At 44.1% G+C, this 23,976-nt stretch overlaps 1 protein-coding gene across 1 annotated transcript; it reads right to left on the bottom strand.

Moving 5' to 3' along the window:
- Positions 1-374: 374 nt before the first annotated feature.
- LOC147985445 (uncharacterized) lies at positions 375-22,164 on the bottom strand. The gene is made up of 2 exons (XM_087541576.1): positions 21,255-22,164; positions 375-385 (listed from the first exon to the last, which is right to left on the bottom strand). Exons 1-2 carry the CDS (start codon positions 22,162-22,164, stop codon positions 375-377), a joined length of 921 nt encoding a protein of 306 aa, XP_087397702.1.
- Positions 22,165-23,976: the final 1,812 nt, after the last annotated feature.

The following is a 23,976-nucleotide window of genomic DNA, read 5'->3' as shown; positions in this document are numbered from 1 at the left end:
TGTTTATTTTGGCTCATCGCAAACATTTTATCCGAGTGAAATGTTTGCCATCTATCACACACAGCTTGATCTGGTTGACCGTTTATGTTGTTTTGGCTCACTGCAAACAGAATCCAACAAAACTGTATACCGTCTATCACACAAATTTTGATTTAGCTGACCGTTTTTGTTGTTTTGGCTAATCACAAACACTTTGTATGGATCAACTATATGCCTCGTATCACACACACGACTCTAATCTGAATCATGCTTGATGTCTCTACCATCGCACACAGTTCGTTTTTCTAGTGATGGTTTTATTACGATATCGTTTGCGATTCATGCAATGCACACAGCTTGGTCGAAGGGTCTCTGATACATGTGTCGCATTAGCGTTAGCACCATCCTGCAGTAGTGGAGTGCAATAGTGGAGTATACAGATGATCAGGAATCTGAATTCTGTATTTCTTTCAAAAAATGTTGAATACTCTTAATAACTTTAATTGCACGGCCCATGTCTTTCCAACTATCGTATGTGCTATTTTTACTATCAATGTTCCTCACAATTTCTTTCTGTGTTGGATCCAATCGGAAATAAGCTATGACATGTATATGAGAAAGGTTATTTAAATAGTAAGCTCAAACTTGAGGAGAAGGAGTAAATAATGGTGTAATACTACCAGTACAAGTAGTAACTAGTGATAATACTATGAAAATGTGCAAGTATAAGAGAAGGAGATTTGAACAGAACTATGGTAGATACATACATGGATGAATACTTGGACGAGTTGAGAGCTGGACAGATATGGAGCAATCTGGGTTGCCACATGATGTGAGGTGCATATCCTCATGAAATCCCAGGTGCAGGTGGTACCCATATAAGAACTCATTTGCAAGTGAAATAAGTTTTTTCTTGATTATTGGTGACATTCATAAGAAAATTGAATCCTTGTTTTGTCTCAAGCAAAACTGATTATTGGTTTACTGACATGCTGGCTACTAAGACCTTAACTTCTTGGCCCCCAACTCTCGTTCCTTTGGCCCTATGGATGACTGGCATTCCTATTCCTATGAACTTTGCAAATTCCTTAGAAGTTGGTCCCGAAACCATGTTGCGGAGGAATGTAGGTCGAAGATGTTGGGGAACATAGTAATTACAAAAAAATTCCTACGCACACGCAAGATCATGGTGATGCATAGCAACGAGAGGGAAGAGTGTCATTTACGTACCCTCGTAGACCGTCAACGGAAGCGTTATGACAACACGGTTGATGTAGTCGTACGTCTTCACAATCAACCGGTCCTTAGTACCGAACGTACGACACCTCCGCATTCAGCACACGTTCAACTCGGTGATGTCCCGCGAACTCACGATCCAGTAGACCTTCGAGGAAGAGCTTCATCAGCATGATGGTGTGGTGACGGTGTTGATGAAACTACCGACGCAGGGCTTCGCCTAAGCACCGCTATGATATGACCAAGGTGGATTATGGTGGAGGGGGGCACCGCACACGGCTAAAAGATCAATGATCAATTGTTGTTGTCTCCAAGGGGTGTCCCCCTCCCCGTATATAAAGGAGTGGAGGAGGGGGAGGGGCTGGCCTCCTATGGCGTGCCCCATGAGGAGTCCTACTCCCATCGGGTGTAGGACTCCCCCCTTCCAAGTAGGAGTAGGAGAGGAGAAGGAAGGGAGAGAAGGAGAGAAGGAAAGGGGGCGCCGCCCCCCCCCCCCCCTCCTTGTCCAATTTGGACTAGAGGGGGAGGGGGCGTGCGGCTGCCCTGGCCGCCCCTCCTCTTCTCCCACTAGGGCCCATTAGGCCCAATATACTCCCTGGGGGTTCCGGTAACTCCCCGGTACTCCGGTATACAAGGTTGTCAGAATCGCGATTCCGTTATATGATTCTACGACTTTACAATCCAAACTAACCCCTCTTATCCTACGATTTTACTTCATAGAATCACGTTTCTATGATCTTGATAGTGAAGATTCTACGATTTACGATCCTACCATCGGAGCTCTGGTCCGATTCAAAATCATGATTCTGACAACCTTGCCGGTATATGTCCGAAGCCCCCCGAAACACTTCCGGTGTCCGAACATAGTCGTCCAATATATCGATCTTTACGTCTCGACCATTTCGAGACTCCTCATCATGTCCGTGATCATATCCAGGACTCAGAACTACCTTCGGTACACCAAAACACAAAAACTCATAATACCGATCGTCATGGAACTTTAAGCGTGCGGACCCTACGGGTTCGAGAACTATGTAGACATGACCGAGACACGTCTCCGGTTAATAAACAATAGCGGAACCTAGATGTTCATATTGGTTCCTACATATTCTATAAAGATCTTTATCGGTCAAACCGCATAACAACATACGTTGTTCCCTTTGTCATCGGTATGTTACTTGCCCGAGATTCGATCGTTGGTATCTCAATACCTAGTTCAATCTCATTACCGGAAAGTCTCTTTACTCGCTCCGCAATGCATCATCCTGTAACTAACTCATTAGTCACATTGCTTGCAAGCCTTTATAGTGATGTGCATTATCGAGAGGGCCCAGAGATACCTCTCCGACAATCGGAGTGACAAATCCTATTCTCGATCTATGTCAACTCAACGAACACCATCGGAGACACCTGTAGAGCACCTTTATAATCACCCAGTTACGTTGTGACGTTTGGTAGCACACAAAGTGTTCTTCCGGTAATCAGGAGTTGCATAATATCATAGTCATAGGAACATGTATATGAAGGAAATATGCCCTAGAGGTAATAATAAAGTTATTATTTATTTCCTTATATCATGATAAATGTTTATTATTCATGCTAGAATTGTATTAACCGGAAACATAATACATGTGTGAATACATAGACAAACAGAGTGTCACTAGTATGCCTCTACTTGACTAGCTCGTTAATCAAAGATGGTTATGTTTCCTAACCATGGACAAAGAGTTATTATTTGATTAACGGGATCACATCATTAGGTGAATGATCTGATTGACATGACCCATTCCATTAGGTTAGCACCCGATCGTTTAGTATGTTGCTATTGCTTTCTTCATGACTTATACATGTTCCTATGACTATGAGATTATGCAACTCCCGTTTGCCGGAGGAACACTTTGTGTGCTACCAAACGTCACAACGTAACTGGGTGATTATAAAGGTGCTCTACAGGTGTCTACAAAGGTACATGTTGGGTTGGCGTATTTCGAGATTAGGATTTGTCACTCCGATTGTCGGAGAGGTATCTCTGGGCCCTCTCGGTAATGCACATCACATAAGCCTTGCAAGCATTGCAACTAATGAGTTAGTTGTGAGATTATGTATTACGGAACGAGTAAAGAGACTTGCCGGTAATGATATTGAACTAGGTATTGAGGTACCGACGATCGAATCTCGGGCAAGTAACATACCGATGACAAAGGGAACAACGTCTGTTGTTATGCGGTCTGACCGATAAAGATCTTCGTAGAATATGTAGGAACCAATATGAGCATCCAGGTTTCGCTATTGGTTATTGACCGGAGACGTGTCTCGATCATGTCTACATTGTTCTCGAACCGTAGGGTCCGCACGCTTAACGTTACGATGACAGTTTCATTATGAGTTTATGTATTTTGATGAACCGAAGGTTGTTCGGAGTCCCGGATGTGATCATGGACATGACGAGGAGTCTCGAAATGGTCGATACATAAAGATCAATATATTGGAAGCCTATATTTGGATATCGGAATCGTTCCGGGTGAAATCGGGATTTTACCGGAGTACCGGGGGGTTACCAGAACCCCCCCGGGTGTTATTGGGCCTACATGGGCCCTAAGGGAGAAGAGGAAAGGAGGCAATAGGTGGCCGCGCGCCCCTCCCCTCCCTAGTCCGAATAGGACAAGGAGAGAGGGGGCGGCGCCCCCCCCCCCCATTTCCTTTCCCTCTTCCTCCTCTTTCCCACTTCTCCTTCTCCAACTAGGAAAGAAGGGAGTCCTACTCCCGGTGGGAGTAGGACTCCCCCTTGGCGCGCCCTCCTTGGCCGGCCGCCCCCTCCCCTTGGCTCCTTTATATACGGGGGCAGGGGGCACCCTAGAAGACACAAGTTGATCTTCGTGATCGTTCCTTAGCCGTGTGCGGTGCCCCCCTCCACCATATTCCACCTCGGTCATATTGTAGCGGTGCTTAGGCGAAGTCCTGTGACGGTTGAACATCAAGATCGTCACCATGCCGTCGTGCTGACGGAACTCCTCCCCGAAGCTTTGCTGGATCGGAGCCCGGGGAGCGTCATTGAGCTGAATATGTGCCAAGAACTCGGAGGTGCCGGAGTAACGGTGCTTGGATCAGTTGGACCGGGAAGACGTACGACTACTTCCTCTATGTTGCGTCAACGCTTCCGCTTCGGTCTATGAGGGTACGTAGACAACACTCTCCCCTCTTATTGCTATGCATCACCATGATCTTGCATGTGCGTAGGAAATTTTTTGAAATTACTACGTTCCCAAACAGTGGTATCAGAGCCAGGTTTTATGGTTTGATGTTATATGCACGAGTAGAACACAAGGGAGTTGTGGGCGATATAAGTCATACTGCTTACCATTCTGTTGCTAATATTTGCAACTCAAAATAGGGACTATGGATTGAGCAAAGATTAGCTAAGGACGAGGTGACGATGCGTGTGGGAAATGGTTCCAAAGTCGATGTGATCGCTGTCAGCATGCTACCTCTACATCTACCTTCAGGATTAATTTTAGACCTGAATAATTGTTATTTGGTGCCAGCGTTAAGCATGAACATTATATCTGGATCTTGTTTGATGCGAGACGGTTATTCATTTAAATCAGAGAATAATGGTTGTTCTATTTATATGAGTAATATCTTTTATGGTCATGCACCCTTGAAGAGTGGTCTATTTTTGATGAATCTCGATAGTAGTGATACACATATTCATAATGTTGAAGCCAAAAGATGCAGAGTTGATAATGATAGTGCAACTTATTTGTGGCACTGCCGTTTAGGTCATATCGGTGTAAAGCGCATGAAGAAACTCCATACTGATGGACTTTTGGAACCACTTGATTATGAATCACTTGGTACTTGCGAACCGTGCCTCATGGGCAAGATGACTAAAACGCCGTTCTCCGGTACTATGAAGGGAGCAACAGATTTGTTGGAAATCATACATACAGATGTATGTGGTCCGATGAATGTTGAGGCTCGTGGCGGATATCGTTATTTTCTCACCTTTCACAGATGATTTAAGCAGATATGGGCATATCTACTTAATGAAGCATAAGTCTAAAACATTTGAAAAGTTCAAAGAATTTCAAAGTGAAGTTGAAAATCATCGTAACAAGAAAATAAAGTTTCAACGATCTGATCGTGGAGGAGAATATTTGAGTTACGAGTTTGGTCTACATTTGAAACAATGCGGAATAGTTTCGCAGCTCACGCCACCCGGAACACCACAACGTAATGGTGTGTCCAAACGTTGTAATCATACTTTACTCATGATCTATGATGTCTCTTACAGATTTACCGCTATCGTTTTGGGGTTATGCTTTAGAGACGGCCGCATTCACGTTAAATAGGGCACCATCAAAATCCGTTGGGACGACGCCTTATGAACTATGGTTTGGCAAGAAACCAAAGTTGTCGTTTCTTAAAGTTTGGGGTTGTGATGCTTATGTGAAAAAGCTTCAACCTGATAAGATCGAACCCAAATCGGAGAAATGTGTCTTCATAGGATACCCAAAGGAGACTGTTGGGTACACCATCTATCACAGATCCGAAGGCAAGACATTCGTTGCTAAAAATGGATCCTTTCTAGAGAAGGAGTTTCTCTCGAAAGAAGTGAGTGGGAGGAAAGTAGAACTTGATGAGGTAACTGTACCTACTCCCTTATTGGAAAGTAGTACATCACAGAAACCGGTTTCTGTGACACCTAAACCAATTATTGAGGAAGTTAATGATGATGATCGTAGAACTTCAGATCAAGTTGCTACTGAACCTCGTAGATCAAACAGAGTAAGATCCGCACCAGAGTGGTACGGTAATCATGTTCTGGAAGTCATGCTACTAGATCATGATGAACCTATGAACTATAAAGAAGCGATGGTGAGCCCAGATTCCGCGAAATGGCTTGAAGCCATGAAATCTGAGATGGGATCCATGTATGAGAACAAAGCATGGACTTTGGTTGACTTGCCCGATGATTGGCAAGCAATTGAGAATAAATGGATCTTCAAGAAGAAGACTGACGCTGACGGTAATGTTACTGTCTACAAAGCTCGACTTGTTGCAAAAGGTTTTCGACAAGTTCAAGGGATTGACTACGATGAGACCTTCTCACCCGTAGCGATGCTTAAGTCTGTCCGAATCATGTTAGCAATTGCCGCATTTTATGATTATGAAATTTGGCAAATGGATGTCAAAACTGCATTCCTGAATGGATTTCTGGAAGAAGAGTTGTATATGATGCAACCTGAAGGTTTTGTCGATCCAAAGGGAGCTAACAAAGTGTGCAAGCTCCAGCGATCCATTTATGGACTGGTGCAAGCCTCTCGGAGTTGGAATAAACGCTTTGATAGTGTGATCAAAGCATTTGGTTTTATACAGACTTTTGGAGAAGCCTGTATTTACAAGAAAGTGAGTGGGATCTCTGTAGCATTTCTGATATTATATGTGGATGACATATTGTTGATTGCAAATGATATATAATTTCTGGATAGCATAAAGGGATACTTGAATAAGAGTTTTTCAATGAAAGACCTCGGTGAAGCTGCTTATATATTGGCATCAAGATCTATAGAGATAGATCAAGACGCTTAATTGGACTTTCACAAAACGCATACCTTGACAAAGTTTTGAAGAAGTTCAAAATGGATCAAGCAAAGAAAGGGTTCTTGCCTGTGTTACAAGGTGTGAAGTTGAGTAAGACTCAATGCCCGACCACTGCAGAAGATAGAGAGAAAATGAAAAGTGTTCCCTATGCTTCAGCCATAGGCTCTATCATGTATGCAATGCTGTGTACCAGACCTGATGTGTGCCTTGCTATTAGTTTAGCAGGGAGGTACCAAAGTAATCCAGGAGTGGATCACTGGACAGCGGTCAAGAACATCCTGAAATACATGAAAAGGACTAAGGATATGTTTCTCGTTTATGGAGGTGACAAAGAGCTCATCGTAAATGGTTACGTTGATGCAAGCTTTGACACTGATCCGGACGATTCTAAATCGCAAACCGGATACGTGTTTACATTGAACGATGGAGCTGTCAGTTGGTGCACTTCTAAACAAAGTGTCATGGCGGGATCTACGTGTGAAGCAGAGTACATAGCTGCTTCGGAAGCAGCAAATGAAGGAGTCTGGATGAAGCAGTTCATATCCGATCTAGGTGTCATACCTAGTGCATCGGGTCCAATGAAAATCTTTTGTGACAATACTGGTGCAATTGCCTTGGCAAAGGAATCCAGATTTCACAAGAGAACCAAGCACATAAAGAGACGCTTCAATTCCATCCGGGATTTAGTCCAGGTGGGAGACATAGAAATTTGCAAGATACATACGGATCTGAATGTTGCAGACCCGTTGACTATGCCTCTTCCACGAGCAAAACATGATCAGCACCAAGGCTCCATGGGTGTTAGAATCATTACTGTGTAATCTAGATTATTGACTCTAGTGCAAGTGGGAGACTGAAGGAAATATGCCCTAGAGGCAATAATAAAGTTATTATTTATTTCCTTATATCATGATAAATGTTTATTATTCATGCTAGAATTGTATTAACTGGAAACATAATACATGTGTGAATACATAGACAAACAGAGTGTCACTAGTATGCCTCTACTTGACTAGCTCGTTAATCAAAGATGGTTATGTTTCCTAACCATGGAAAAAGAGTTGTTATTTGATTAACGGGATCACATCATTAGGTGAATGATCTGATTGACATGACCCATTCCATTAGCTTAGCACCCGATCGTTTAGTATGTTGCTATTGCTTTCTTCATGACTTATACATGTTGCTATGACTATGAGATTATGCAACTCCCGTTTGCCAGAGGAACACTTTGTGTGCTACCAAACATCACAACGTAACTGGGTGATTATAAAGGTGCTCTACAGGTGTCTCCAAAGGTACATGTTGGGTTGGCGTATTTCGAGATTAGGATTTGTCACTCCGATTGTCGGAGAGGTATCTTTGGGCCCTCTCGGTAATGCACATCACATAAGCCTTGCAAGCATTGCAACTAATGAGTTAGTTGTGAGATGATGTATTATGGAATGAGTAAAGAGACTTGCCGGTAACGACATTGAACTAGGTATTGAGATACCAACGATCGAATCTCGGGCAAGTAACATACCGATGACAAAGGGAACAACGTATGTTGTTATGCGGTCTGACCGATAAAGATCTTCGTAGAATATGTAGGAACCAATATGAGCATCCAGGTTCCACTATTGGTTATTGACCGGAGACGTGTCTCGGTCATGTCTACATTGTTCTCGAACCGTAGGGTCCGCATGCTTAATGTTACGATAACAGTTTCATTATGAGTTTATGTATTTTGATGAACCGAAGGTTGCTCGGAGTCCCGGATGTGATCATGGACATGACGAGGAGTCTCGAAATGGTCGAGACATAAAGATCGATATATTGGAAGCCTATATTTGGATATCAGAATCGTTCCGGGTGAAATCGGGATTTTACCGGAGTACCGGGGGGTTACCGGAACCCCCCCCCCCCCGGGGGGGGGGTTATTGGGCCTACATGGGCCCTAAGGGAGAAGAGGAAAGGAGGCAAGAGGTGACCGCGCGCCCCTCCCCTCCCTAGTCCGAATTGGACAAGGAGAGAGGGGGCGGCGCCCCCCCCCCCTTTTCCTTTCCCTCTTCCTCCTCTTTCCCACTTCTCCTTCTCCAACTAGGAAAGAAGGGAGTCCTACTCCCGGTGGGAGTAGGACTCCCCCTTGGCGCGCCCTCCTTGGCCGGCTGCCCCCTCCCCTTGGCTCCTTTATATACGGGGGCAGGGGGCACCCTAGAAGACACAAGTTAATCTTCGTGATCGTTCCTTAGCCGTGTGCGGTGCCCCCCTCCACCATATTCCACCTCGGTCATATTGTAGCGGTGCTTAGGCGAAGCCCTACGACGGTTGAACATCAAGATCGTCACCACGCCGTCGTGCTGACGGAACTCCTCCCCGAAGCTTTGCTGGATCGGAGCCCGGGGAGCGTCATCGAGCTGAACGTGTGCCAAGAACTCGGAGGTGCCGGAGTAACGGTGCTTGGATCGGTTGGACCGGGAAGACGTACGACTACTTCCTCTACGTTGCGTCAACACTTCCGCTTCGGTCTACGAGGGTACGTAGACAACACTCTCCCCTCTCGTTGCTATGCATCACCATGATCTTGCATGTGCGTAGGAATTTTTTTGAAATTACTACGTTCCCCAACAGTATAAGTCATGCAGAAAGCAATAGTAGTAAACTAAATGATCAAGTGCTAAGCTAACGGAATGGGTCATGCCAATCACATCATTCTCCTAATGATGAGATCCCATTAATCAAATGACAACTCATGTCTATGGCTAGCAAACTCAACCATCTTTGATCAACGAGCTAGTCAAGTAGAGGCATACTAGTGACACTATGTTTGTCTATGTATTCACACATGTATTATGTTTCCGGTTAATACAATTCTAGCATGAATAATAAACATTTATCATGATATGAGGAAATAAATAATAACTTTATTATTGCCTCTAGGGCATATTTCCTTCAGTCTCCCACTTGCACTAGAGTCAATAATCTAGATTACATAGTAATGATTCTAACACCCATGGAGTCTTGGTGTTGATGTTTTGCTCGTGGAAGAGGCTTAGTCAACAGGTCTGCAACATTCAGATCCATATGTATTTTGCAAATCTCTATGTCTCCCACCTGGACTTGATCCCGGATGGAATTGAAGCGTCTCTTGATGTGCTTGGTTCTCTTGTGAAATCTGGATTCCTTCGCCAAGGCAATTGCACCAGTATTGTCACAAAATATTTTCATTGGACCCGATGCACTAGGTATGACACCTAGATCGGATATGAACTCCTTCATCCAGACTCCTTCATTTGCTGCTTTCGAAGCAGCTATGTACTCTGCTTCACATGTAGATCCCGCCACGACGCTTTGTTTAGAACTGCTCCAACTAAAAGCTCCACCGTTCAATATAAACACATATCCGGTTTGCGATTTAGAATCGTCCAGGTCAGTGTCAAAGCTTGCATCGACGTAACCATTTACGACGAGCTCTTTGTCACCTCCATAAACGAGAAATATATCCTTAGTCCTTTTCATGTATTTCAGGATGTTCTTGACCGCTGTCCAGTGATCCACTCCTGGATTACTTTGGTACCTCCCTGCTAAACTAATAGCAAGGCACACATCAGGTCTGGTACACAGCATTGCATACATGATAGAGCCTATGGCTGAAGCATAGGGAACACTTTTCATTTTCTCTCTATCTTCTGCAGTGGTCGGGCATTGAGTCTTACTCAACTTCACACCTTGTAACACAGGCAAGAACCCTTTCTTAGCTTGATCCTGGACTTCTTCAAAACTTTATCAAGGTATGTGCTTTGTGAAAGTCCAATTAAGCGTCTTGATCTATCTCTATAGATTTTGATGCCCAACATATAAGCAGCTTCAGCGAGGTCTTTCATTGAAAAACTCTTATTCAAGTATCATTTTATGCTATCCAGAAATTCTATATCATTTCCAATCAACAATATGCCATCCACATATAATATTAGAAATGCTACAGAGCTCTCACTCACTTTCTTGTAAATACAGGCTTCTCCAAAAGTCTGTATAAAACCATATGCTTTGATCACACTATCAAAACGTTTATTCCAACTCCGAGAGGCGTGCACCAGTCCATAAATGGATCGTTGGAGCTTGCACACTTTGTTAGCACCCTTTGGATCGACAAAACATTCAGGTTGCATCATATACAACTCTTCTTCCAGAAATCCATTCAAGAATGCAGTCTTTACATCCATTTGCCAAATTTCATAATCATAAAATGCGGCAATTGCTAACATGATTCGGACGCACTTCAGCATCACTACAGGTGAGAAGGTCCCATCGTAGTCAACCCCTTGAACTTGTTGAAAACCTTTCGCAACAAGTTGAGCTTTGTAGATAGTAACATTACCGTCAGCGCCAGTCTTCTTCTTGAAGATCCATTTATTCTTGATGGCTTGCCGATCATCGGAAAGTCAACCAAAGTCCACACTTTGTTCTCATACATGGATCCCATCTCAGTTTTCATGGCCTCAAGCCATTTTGTGGAATCTGGGCTTATCATCGCTTCCTCATAGTTCGTAGGTTCGTCATGGTCAAGTAACATGACCTCCAGAACAGGATTAACGTACCACTTTGGTGCGGGTCTTACTCTGGTTGACCTACGAGGTTAGGTAGTAACTTGATCTGAAGTTTCATGATGATCATCATTAGCTTCCTCACTAATTGGTGTAGGTGTCACAGGAACCGGTTTCTATGATGAACTACTTTCCAATAAGGGAGCGGGTACAGTTGCCTCATCAAGTTCTACTTTCCTCCCACTCACTTCTTTCGAGAGAAACTCCTTCTCTAGAAAGGATCCATTCTTAGCAACAAATGTCTTGCCTTCAGATCTGTGATAGAAGGTGTACCCAATAGTTTCCTTTGGGTATCCTATGAAGACACATTTCTCCGATTTGGGTTCGAGCTTATCAGGCTGAAGCTTTTTCACATAAGCATCGCAGCCCCAAACTTTAAGAAATGACAACTTTGGTTTCTTGCAAAACCATAGTTCATAAGGCATTGTCTCAACGGATTTAGATGGTGCCATATTTAACGTGAATGTAGCTGTCTCTAAAGCATAACCCCAAAATGATAGCGGTAAATCAGTAAGAGACATCATAGATCGCACCATATCTAGTAAAGTACGATTACGACATTCGGACACACCATTACGTTGTGGTGTTCCGGGTGACGTGAGTTGTGAAACTATTCCGCATTGTTTCAAATGTAGACCAAACTCATAACTCAAATATTCTCCTCCATGATTAGATCGTAGAAACTTTATTTTCTTGTTGATGATTTTCCACTTCACTCTGAAATTCTTTGAACTTTTCAAATGTTTCAGACTTATGTTTCATTAAGTAGATATACCCATATCTGCTCAAATCATCTGTGAAGGTGAGAAAATAACGATACCCGCTGCGAGCCTCAATATTCATTGGACCACATACATCAGTATGTATGATTTCCAATAAATCTGTTGCTCGCTCAATTGTTCCGGAGAATGGCGTTTTAGTCATCTTGCCCATGAGGCATGGTTCGCAAGTACCAAGTGATTCATAATCAAGTGATTCCAGAAGTCCATCAGTATGGAGTTTCTTCATGTGCTTTACACTAATATTGTTGGAAATATGCCCTAGAGGCAATAATAAATTGGTTATTATTATATTTCCTTGTTCATGATAATCGTTTATTATCCATGCTATAATTGTATTGATAGGAAACTCAGATACATGTGTGGATACATAGACAACACCATGTCCCTAGTGAGCCTCTAGTTGACTAGCTCGTTGATCAATAGATGGTTACGGTTTCCTGACCATGGACATTGAATGTCATTGATAACGGGATCACATCATTAGGAGAATGATGTGATGGACAAGACCCAATCCTAAGCATAGCACTAGATCGTGTAGTTCGTATGCTAAAGCTTTTCTAATGTCAAGTATCATTTCCTTAGACCATGAGATTGTGCAACTCCCGGATACCGTAGGAGTGCTTTGGGTGTATCAAACGTCACAACGTAACTGGGTGACTATAAAGGTGCATTACAGGTATCTCCGAAAGTGTCTGTTGGGTTGGCACGAATCGAGACTGGGATTTGTCACTCCGTGTAAGCGGAGAGGTATCTCTGGGCCCACTCGGTAGGAGATCATCATATGCGCAATGTGACCAAGGAGTTGATCACGGGATGATGTGTTACGGAACGAGTAAAGAGACTTGCCGGTAACGAGATTGAACTAGGTATTGGATTCCGACGATCGAATCTTGGGCAAGTAACATACCGATAGACAAAGGGAATTGTATACGGGATTGATTAAGTCCTTGACATCGTGGTTCATCCGATGAGATCATCGTGGAACATGTGGGAGCCATCATGGGTATCCAGATCCCGCTGTTGGTTATTGACCGGAGAACGTCTTGGTCATGTCTGCATGTCTCCCGAACCCGTAGGGTCTACACACTTAAGGTTCGGTGACGCTAGGGTTATAGAGATATTAGTATGCGGTAACCCGAAAGTTGTTCGGAGTCCCGGATGAGATCCCGGATGTCACGAGGAGTTCCGGAATGGTCCAGAGAATTATATATAGGAAGTGCTATTTCGGCCATCGGGACAAGTTTCGGGGTCATCGGTATTGTACCGGGACCACCGGAAGGGTCCCGGGGGTCCACCGGGTGGGGCCACCTGCCCCGGGGGGCCACATGGGCTGTAGGGGGTGTGCCTTGGCCTATATGGGCCAAGGGCACCAGCCCCAAGAGGCCCATGCGCCAAGAGATGGGAAAAAGAGGAGAGTCCTAAAAGGGGAAGGCACCTCCGAGGTGCCTTGGGGAGGATGGACTCCTCCCCACCCTTGGCCGCACCCTTCCTTGGAGGAAGGGGCAAGGGCTGCGCCTCCCCCTCTCCCTTGGCCCTATATATAGTGGGGAAAAAGGAGGAGCAAACCAATCTAAGGCCTGGCGCCTCCCTCTCCCTCCCGTGACACATCTCCCTCCTCCCGCAGCGCTTAGCGAAGCCCTGTTGGAATCCCGCTACTTCCACCACGCCGTCGTGCTGCTGGATCTCCATCAACCTCTCCCTCTCTCCTTGCTGGATCAAGGCATGGGAGACGTCATCGGGCTGTACGTGTGTTGAACGCGGAGGTGCCGTGCGTTCGGCACTTGATCATCGGTGATTTGAATCACGACGAGTACGACTCCATCAACCCCGTTCACTTGAACGCTTCCGCTTAGCGATCTACAAGGGTATGTAGATGCACTCTCCTTCCCCTCGTTGCTGGTTTCTCCATAGATAGATCTTGGTGACACGTAGGAAAATTTTGAATTTATGCTACATTCCCCAACAGTGGCATCATGAGCTAGGTCTATTGCGTAGATTCTATGCACGAGTAGAACACAAAGAAGTTGTGGGCGTTGATTTTGTTCAATATGCTTGCCGTTACTAGTCTTATCTTGATTCGGCGGCATCGTGGGATGAAGCGGCCCGGACCAAAATACACGTACCCTTACGTGAGACCGGTTCCACCGACTGACATGCACTAGTTGCATAAGGTGGCTAGCGGGTGTCTGTCTCTCCTACTTTAGTCGGATCGGATTCGATGAAAAGGGTCCTTATGAAGGGTAAATAGCAATTGGCATATCACATTGTGGTTTTGCGTAGGTAAGAAACGTTCTTGCTAGAAACCCAGAGCAGCCACGTAAAACATGCAAACAACAATTAGAGGACGTCTAACTTGTTTTTGCAGGGTATGCTATGTGATGTGATATGGCCAAAAGGATGTGATGAATGATATATGTAATGTATGAGATTGATCATGTTCTTGTAATAGATGATCATGGAGCCCCAAGATGGAGATCAAAGGAGCTACATGATATTGGCCATATCATGTCACTATTTGATTGCATATGATGTTTATCATGTTATGCATCTTGTTTACTTAGTACGACGGTAGTAAATAAGATGATCCCTCATTAAAATTTCAAGAAGTGTTCTCCCCTAACTGTGCACCGTTGCTACAGTTCGTCGCTTCGAAGCATCACGTGTTAATCGGGTGTGATAGATCCTTTCGTTCACATACAACGGGTGTAAGAAGTTTTACACATGCAAAAACACTTAGGGTTAACTTGACGAGCCTAGCATGTGAAGACATGGCCTCGGAACACAGAGACCGAAAGGTCGAGCATGAGTCGTATAGAAGATACGATCAACATGAAGATGTTCACTGACGTTGACTAGTCCGTCTCACGTGTTAATCGGACACGGCCTAGTTCACTCGGATCATGTAATCACTTAGATGACTAGAGGGATGTCTATCTAAGTGGGAGTTCATAAGATGAACTTAATTATCCTGAACATAGTCAAAAGGATTTTGCAAATTATGTCATATCTCACGCTTTAGTTCTACTGTTTAGATATGTCCCTAGTGAAAAATTAGTTGAAAGTTGATAGTAGCAATTATGCGGACTAGGTCCGTAAACTGAGGATTGTCCTCATTGCTTCATAGAAGGCTTATGTCCTTAATGCACCGCTCAGTGTGCTGAACCTCGAACGTTGTCTGTGGATGTTGCGAACATCTGACATACACGTTTTGATAACTACGTGATAGTTCAGTTAAATGGTTTAGAATTGAGGCACCAAAGATGTTTTTGAAAATGTCGCGAAACATATGAGATGTTTTGAGGGCTGAAATTGGGATTTCAGGCTCGTGCCCACGTCAAGAGGTATAAGACCTTCGACGGTTCTTCTAGCCTACATACTAAGGGAGAAAAGCTCAATTGTTGAGCTTGTGCTCAGATTGTCTGAGTACAACAATCGCTTGAATCAAGTGGGAGTTGATCTTCCAGATGAGATAGTGATGTTTCTCCGAAGTCATTACCACCAAGCTGCTAGAGCTTCGTGATGAACTATAATATATCGGGGACATGTATGATGATCCTTGAGATGTTCGTGATGTTTGACACCACAAAAGTAGAAATCAAGAAGGAGCATCAATTGTTGATGGTTGGTGAAACCACTAGTTTCAAGAAGGGCAAGGGCACGAAGGGATACTTCATAAAACGGCAATTCAGCTGCTGTTCTAGTGAAGAAACCCAAGGTTGAACCCAAACCCGAGACTAAGTGCTTCTGTAATAAAGGGAACAACCACTGGAGCAGAATTACCCTAGATACTTGGTAGATTAGAAGGCTGGCAAGGTCGATAGAAGTATATTGGATATACATTGTGTTGATGTGTACTTTACTAGTACTCCTAGTAGCACCAGGGTATTAGATACCGGTTCGGTTGCTAAGTGTTAGTAACTCGAAACAAAAGGCTACGGAATAAACGGAGACTAGCTAAAGGTGAGCTGACGCTAAGTGTTGGAAGTGTTTCCAATGTTGATATGATCAAGCATCGCACGCTCCCTCTACCATCGAGATTGGTGTTTGCGTTGAGCATAGACATGATTGGATTATGTCTATCGCAATACAGTTATTCATTTAAGGAGAATAATGGTTACTCTGTTTATTTGAATAATACCTTCAATGGTCTTACACCTAAAATGAATGGTTCATTGAATCTCGATCATAGTGATACACATGTTCATGCCAAAAGATATAAGATAGTAATGATAGTACCACATACTTGTGGCACTGCCACTTAAGTCATATCGGTATAAAACGCATGAAGAAGCTCCATGTTGATGGATCTTTGGGCTCACTCATTTTTGAAAAGTTTGAGGCATGCGAACCATGTCTATTGGTGTATATGCATGAAGAAACTCCATGCAAATGGAGCGTTTGGACTCACTTGATTTTGAATCACTTGAGACATGCAAATCATACCACATGGGCAAGATGACTGAAAGCCTCGTTTTCAGTAAAATGGAACTAGCAAGCAACTTGTTGGAAGTAATACATTTTGATGTGTGCAATCCAATGAGTGCTGAGGCATGTAGTGGATATCGTTATGTTCTTACTTCACAGATGATTTGAGTAGATGTTGAGTATATTCACTTGATGAATCACGAGTCTGAATTATTGAAAGGTTCAAGTAATTTCAGGGTGAAGTTGAAAGATCGTCGTGACAAGAGGATAAAAGATCTATGATATGATCATAGAGATGAATATCTGAATTACGAGTTTGGCACAGAATTAAGACATTGTGGAAATTGTTTCACAACTAATATAGCCTGGAACACCATAGTGTGATGGTGTGTCTGAACATCATAACTGCACCCTATTGGATATGATGCATACCATGATGTCTCTTATCGAATTACCACGATAGTTTATGGGTTAGGCATTAGAGACAGCCACATTCACTTTAAAAGGGCACCACGTAATTCCGGTGAGATGACACCATATGAACTATGGTTTAAAGAAACCTAAGCTGTCATTTCTTAAAAGTTTGGGGCTGCGACACTTATGTGGAAAAGTTTCAGACCGATAAGCTCGAACCCAAAGCGGATAAATGCATCTTCATAGGACAACCCAAAAACAGTTGGGTATACCTCCTGTCTCAGATCCGAAAGCAATAAAGGATTGTTTCTAGAATCGGGTCCTTTCACGAGGAAAAGTTTCTCTCGAAAGAATTGAGTGGGAGGATGGTGGAGACTTGATGAGGTTATTGAACCATTACTTCAACTAGTGTATAGCAGGGCACAAAGAGTTGTTCCTACGGCACCTACACCAGTTGAAGTGGAAGCTTATGATAGTGATCATGAAACTTCAGATCAAGTCACTACCAAACCTCGTAGGATGACAAGGATGCGTACTACTTTAGAGTGGTACGTAATCCTGTCTTAGAAGTCATGTTGCTAGACAACAATGAGCCTACAAGCTATGGAGAAGCGATGGTGGGCCCGGATTCCGATAAATGGCTCGAGGCCATAAAATCCGAGAGAGGATCCATGTATAAAAACAAAGTATAGACTTTGGAAGAACTACTTGATGGTCATAAGGCTGTTGAGTACAGATGGATTTTAAAAGGAAGACGGACAATGATGGTAAATGTCACCATTAAGAAAGCTCGACTTGTCGTTAAGATGTTTTCCGACAAGTTCAAGGAGTTGACTACGATGAGACTTTCTCACTCGTAGCGATGCTAAGAGTCTGTTGGAATTATATTAGCGATTACTGCATTATTTATGAAATCTTGCAGATAGGATGTCAAAACATTGTTTCCTCGACGATTTTCTTGAGGAAAGGTTGTATGTGATACAATCGGAAGGTTTTGTCAATCCTGAAAAGATGCTAATAAGTATGCAAAGCTCCAGCAATCCTTCTAAGGACTGGAGTAAGCATCTCGGAGTTGGAATGTATGCTTTGATAAGATGATCAAAGATTTTAGGTTTATACAAAGTTTATGAGAAACTGGTATTTCCAAAGAAGTGAGTGGGAGCACTATAGAATTTCTGATGAGTATATGTTGTTGACACATTGTTGATCAGAAATGACGTAGAATTTCTGGAAAGCATATAGGGTTATTTGGAAAGTGTTTTTCAATGGAAAGCCTGGATTAAGCTACTTGAACATTGAGCATCAAGATCTATAAGGATAGATCAAAACGCTTAAAAGTACTTTCAAATGAGCACATGCCTTGACGTGATCTTGAAGGTGTTCAAGATGGATCAGTCAAAGAAGGAGTTCTTGCCTGAGTTGTGAGGTATGAAGTTAAGACTTAAAGCTCGACCACGGCAGAATAGAGAGAAAGGACGAAGGTCATCCCCTATGCTTAAGACATAGGCTCTACAGTATGCTATGCTGTGTACCGCACCTGAAGTGTGCCTTGCCATGAGTCAGTCAAGGGGTACAAGAGTGATCCAAGAACGGATCACGGGACAGCGGTCAAAGTTATCCTTGGTAACTAGTGTACTAAGGAAGTTTCTCGGTTATGGAGGTGGTAAAAGAGTTCGTCGTAAAGGGTTACGTCGATGCAAGCTTAACACCTATCTGGATAGCTCTGAGTAGAGATACCGGATACATATAATGGAGCAACAATTTAGAATAGCTCCAAGTAGAACAGTTATTTGGATTAGCTCCAAATAGAACGTGGTAGCTACATCTAGGAGATGACATAGAGATTTGTAAAGCACACACGGATCTGAAAGGTTCGGACCCGTTGACTAAAACCTCTCTCACAAGCAATATGATCAAACCTAAAACTCATTGAGTGTTAATCACATAGTGATGTGAACTAGACTACTGACTCTAGTAAACTCTTGGGTGTTAGTCACATGGCGATGTGACCTGTGAGTGTTAATCACATGGCGATGTGAACTAGATTATTGACTCTAGTGCAAGTGGGAGACTGTTGGAAATATGCCATAGAGGCAATAATAAATTGGTTATTATTATATTTCCTTGTTCATGATAATCGTTTATTATCCATGCTATAATTTTATTGATAGGAAACTCAGATACATGTGTGGATACATAGACAACACCATGTCCCTAGTGAGCCTCTAGTTGACTAGCTCGTTGATCAATAGATGGTTACGGTTTCCTGACCATGGACATTGAATGTCATTGATAACGGGATCACATCATTAGGAGAATGATGTGATGGACAAGACCCAATCCTAAGCATAGCACTAGATCGTGTAGTTCGTATGCTAAAGCTTTTCTAATGTCAAGTATCATTTCCTTAGACCATGAGATTGTGCAACTCCCGGATACCGTAGGAGTGCTTTGGGTGTATCAAACGTCACAACGTAACTGGGTGACTATAAAGGTGCATTACAGGTATCTCCGAAAGTGTCTGTTGGGTTAGCACGAATCGAGACTGGGATTTGTCACTCCATGTAAGCGGAGAGGTATCTCTGGGCCCACTCGGTAGGAGATCATCATATGCGCAATGTGACCAAGGAGTTGATCACGGGATGATGTGTTACGGAACGAGTAAAGAGACTTGCCGGTAACGAGATTGAACTAGGTATTGGATTCCGACGATCGAATCTCGGGCAAGTAACATACCGATAGACAAAGGGAATTGTATACGGGATTGATTAAGTCCTTGACATCGTGGTTCATCCGATGAGATCATCGTGGAACATGTGGGAGCCATCATGGGTATCCAGATCCCGCTGTTGGTTATTGACCGGAGAACGTCTCGGTCATGTCTGCATGTCTCCCGAACCCGTAGGGTCTACACACTTAAGGTTCGGTGACGCTAGGGTTATAGAGATATTAGTATGCGGTAACCCGAAAGTTGTTCGGAGTCCCGGATGAGATCCCGGACGTCACGAGGAGTTCTGGAATGGTCCGGAGGTAAAGAATTATATATAGGAAGTGCTATTTCGGCCATCGGGACAAGTTTCGGGGTCATCGGTATTGTACCGGGACCACCGGAAGGGTCCCGGGGGTCCACCGGGTGGGGCCACCTGCCCCGGGGGGCCACATGGGCTGTAGGGGGTGTGCCTTGGCCTATATGGTCCAAGGGCACCAGCCCCAAGAGGCCCATGCGCCAAGAGATGGGAAAAAGAGGAGAGTCCTAAAAGGGGAAGGCACCTCCGAGGTGCCTTGGGGAGGATGGACTCCTCCCCACCCTTGGCCGCACCCTTCCTTGGTGGAAGGGGCAAGGGCTGCGCCTCCCCCTCTCCCTTGGCCCTATATATAGTGGGGAAAAAGGAGGAGCAAACCAATCTAAGGCCTAGCGCCTCCCTCTCCCTCCCGTGACACATCTCCCTCCTCCCGCAGCGCTTAGCGAAGCCCTGTTGGAATCCCGCTACTTCCACCACGCCGTCGTGCTGCTGGATCTCCATCAACCTCTCCCTCTCTCCTTGCTGGATCAAGGCATGGGAGACGTCATCGGGCTATACGTGTGTTGAACGCGGAGGTGCCGTGCGTTCGGCACTTGATCATCGGTGATTTGAATCACGACGAGTACGACTCCATCAACCCCGTTCACTTGAACGCTTCCGCTTAGCGATCTACAAGGGTATGTAGATGCACTCTCCTTCCCCTCGTTGCTGGTTTCTCCATAGATAGATCTTGGTGACACGTAGGAAAATTTTGAATTTATGCTACGTTCCCCAACAAATATGACCTAAACGGCGGTGCCACAAATAAGTTGCACTATCATTATCAACTTTGCATCTTTTGGCTTCAACATTATGAATATGTGTATTACTACTATAGAGATTCAACACAAATAGACCACTCTTCAAGGGTGCACGACCATAAAAGATATTACTCATATAAATAGAACAACCATTATTCTCAGATTTAAATGAATAACCGTCTCGCATCAAACAAGATCCACATATAATGTTCATGCTTAACGCTGGCACCAAATAACAATTATTCAGGTCTAAAATTAATCCCGAAGGTAGATGTAGAGGTAGCGTGCTGACAGCGATCACATCGACTTTGGAACCATTTCCCACACGCATCGTCACCTCGTCCTTAGCTAATCTTTGCTCAATCCGTAGTCCCTATTTTGAGTTGCAAATATTAGCAACAGAACCAGTATCAAATACCCAGGTTCTACTGCGAGCTCTAGTAAGGTACACATCAATAACATGTATATCACATATACCTTTGTTCACCTTGCCATCCTTCTTATCCACCAAATACTTGGGGCAGTTTCGCTTCCAGTGACCAGTCAGTTTGCAGTAGAAGCACTCAGTCTCAGGCTTAGGTCCAGACTTTGGTTTCTTCTCCTGAGCAGCAACTTGTTTGTCGTTCTTTTTTAAGTTCCCCTTCTTCTTCCCTTTACCCTTTTTCTTGAAACTGGTGGTCTTGTTGACCATCAACACTTGATGCTCCTTCTTGATTTCTACCTCCGCAGCCTTTAGCATTGCGAAGAGCTCGGGAATTGTCTTATCCATCCCTTGCATATTATAGTTCATCACGAAGCTCTTGTAGCTTGGTGGCAGTGATTGAAGAATTATGTCAATGACATTATCGTCCGGAAGATTAACTCCCGGTTGAATCAAGTGATTGAAGTACCCAGACATTCTGAGTATATGTTCACTGACAGAACTATTCTCCTCCATCTTGCAGCTGTAGAACTTATTGGAGACTTCATATCTCTCAATCCTGGCATTTTCTTGAAATATTAACTTCAACTCCTGGAACATCTCATATGCTCCATGACATTCAAAACGTCGTTGAAGTTCCGGTTCTAAGGTGTAAAGCATGGCACACTGAACTATCGAGTAGTCATCAACACGCGACTGCCAGACATTCACAATGTCTGAAGTTGCCGGTGCAGGTGGTACACCTAGCGGTTCTTCTAGGATGTAATTCTTCTGTGCAGCAATGAGGATAATCCTCAAGTTACGGACCCAATCCGTGTAATTGCTACCATCATCTTTCAACATTGCTTTCTCAAGGAACGCATTAAAATTTAACGGAACAACAGCACGGGCCATCTATCTACAACAACATAGACAAGCAAAATACTATCAGGTACTAAGTTCATGATAAATTTAAGTTCAGTTAATCATATTACTTAAGAACTCCCACTTAGATAGACATCCCTCTAATCGTCGAAGTGATCACGTGATCCAAATCAACTAAATCATAACCGATCATTCACGCTCGACCTTTCGGTCTCAGTGTTCCGAGGCCATATCTGCATATGCTAGGCTCGTCAAGTTTAACCCGAGTATTCTGCATGTGCAAAACTGGCTTGCACCCGTTGTATAAGAATGTTGAGCTTATCACACCCGATCATCACGTGGTGTCTCGGCACGACAAACTTTTGCAATGGTGCATACTCAGGGAGAACACTTGTACCTTGAAATTTTTAGTGAGAGATCATCTTATAATGCTACTGGCAATCAAAGCAGAATAAGATGCATAAAGGATAAACATCACATGCAATCAATATAAGTGATATGATATGGCCATCATCATCTTGTGCCTTTGATCTCCATCTCCAAAGCACCGTCATGATCACCATCGTCACCGGTGCGACACCTTGATCTCCATCGTAGCATCATTGTCATCTCGCCAACTATTGCTTTTACGACTATCGCTGCCGCTTAGTGATAAAGTAAAGCAATTACATGGCGATTGCATTTCATACAATAAAGCGACAACCATATGGCTCCTGCCAGTTGCCGATAACTCCGTTACAAAACATGATCATCTCATACAATAAAATATAGCGTCATGCCTTGACCATATCACATCACAACATGCCCTGCAAAAACAAGTTAGACATCCTCTACTTTGTTGTTGCAAGTTTTACGTGGCTGCTATGGGCTGAGCAAGAACCGTTCTTACCTACGCATCAAAACCACAATGATAGTTCGTCAAGTTAGTGATGTTTTAACCTTCAACAAGGACCGGGCGTAGTCACACTCGGTTCAACTAAAGTTGGAGAAACTGACACCCACCAGCCACCTGTGTGTAAAGCACGTCGGTAGAACCTGTCTCGCGTCAGCATACGCGTAATGTCGGTTTGGGCCACTTCATCCAACAATACCGCCGAACCAAAGTATGACATGCTGGTGAGCAGTATGACTTGTATCGCCCACAACTCACCTGTGTTCTACTCATTCGTATAATATCTACGCATAAACCTGGCTCGGATGCCGCTGTTGGGGAACATAGTAATTACAAAAAATTTCCTACGCACACGCAAGATCATGGTGATGCATAGCAACGAGAGGAGAGAGTGTCGTCTACGTACCCTCGTAGACCATAAGCGGAAGCGTTATGACAACACGGTTGATGTAGTCGTACGTCTTCACAATCAACCGATCCTTAGTACCGAACGTACGGCACCTCCGCGTTCAGCACACGTTCAGCTCGGTGACGTCCTGCGAACTCACGATCAAGTAGAGCTTCGGGGAAGAGCTTCGTTAGCACGACGGTGTGCTGATGGTGTTGATGAAGCTACCGATGTAGGGCTTCGCCTAAGCACCGCTATGATATGATAGAGGTGGATTATGGTGGAGGGGGGCACCGCACACGGAAAAAATATCAATGATCAATTGTTGTTGTCTCGAAGGGGTGCCCCCCTCCCCGTATATAAAGGAGTGGAGGAGGGGGAGGGGGCCGGCCTCCTATGGCGGCGCCCCATGAGGAGTCCTACTCCCACCGGGAGTAGGACTCCCCCCTTCCAAGTAGGAGTAGGAGAGGAGAAGGAAGGGAGAGAAGGAAAGGGGGGCGCCGCGCCCTCCTCCTTGTCCAATTAAGACTAGAGAGGGAGGGGCGTGCGGCTCCCCTGGCCG

Source organism: Triticum urartu, chromosome 2A (genome assembly GCF_056163025.1).
Source record: "Triticum urartu cultivar PI428250 chromosome 2A, HENAU_Tu73, whole genome shotgun sequence".
NCBI classification, from domain to species: domain Eukaryota; kingdom Viridiplantae; phylum Streptophyta; class Magnoliopsida; order Poales; family Poaceae; genus Triticum; species Triticum urartu.
The sequence above is the reverse complement of the archived record's forward strand: the minus strand, read 5'-3'. Positions and strand labels throughout refer to the sequence as shown.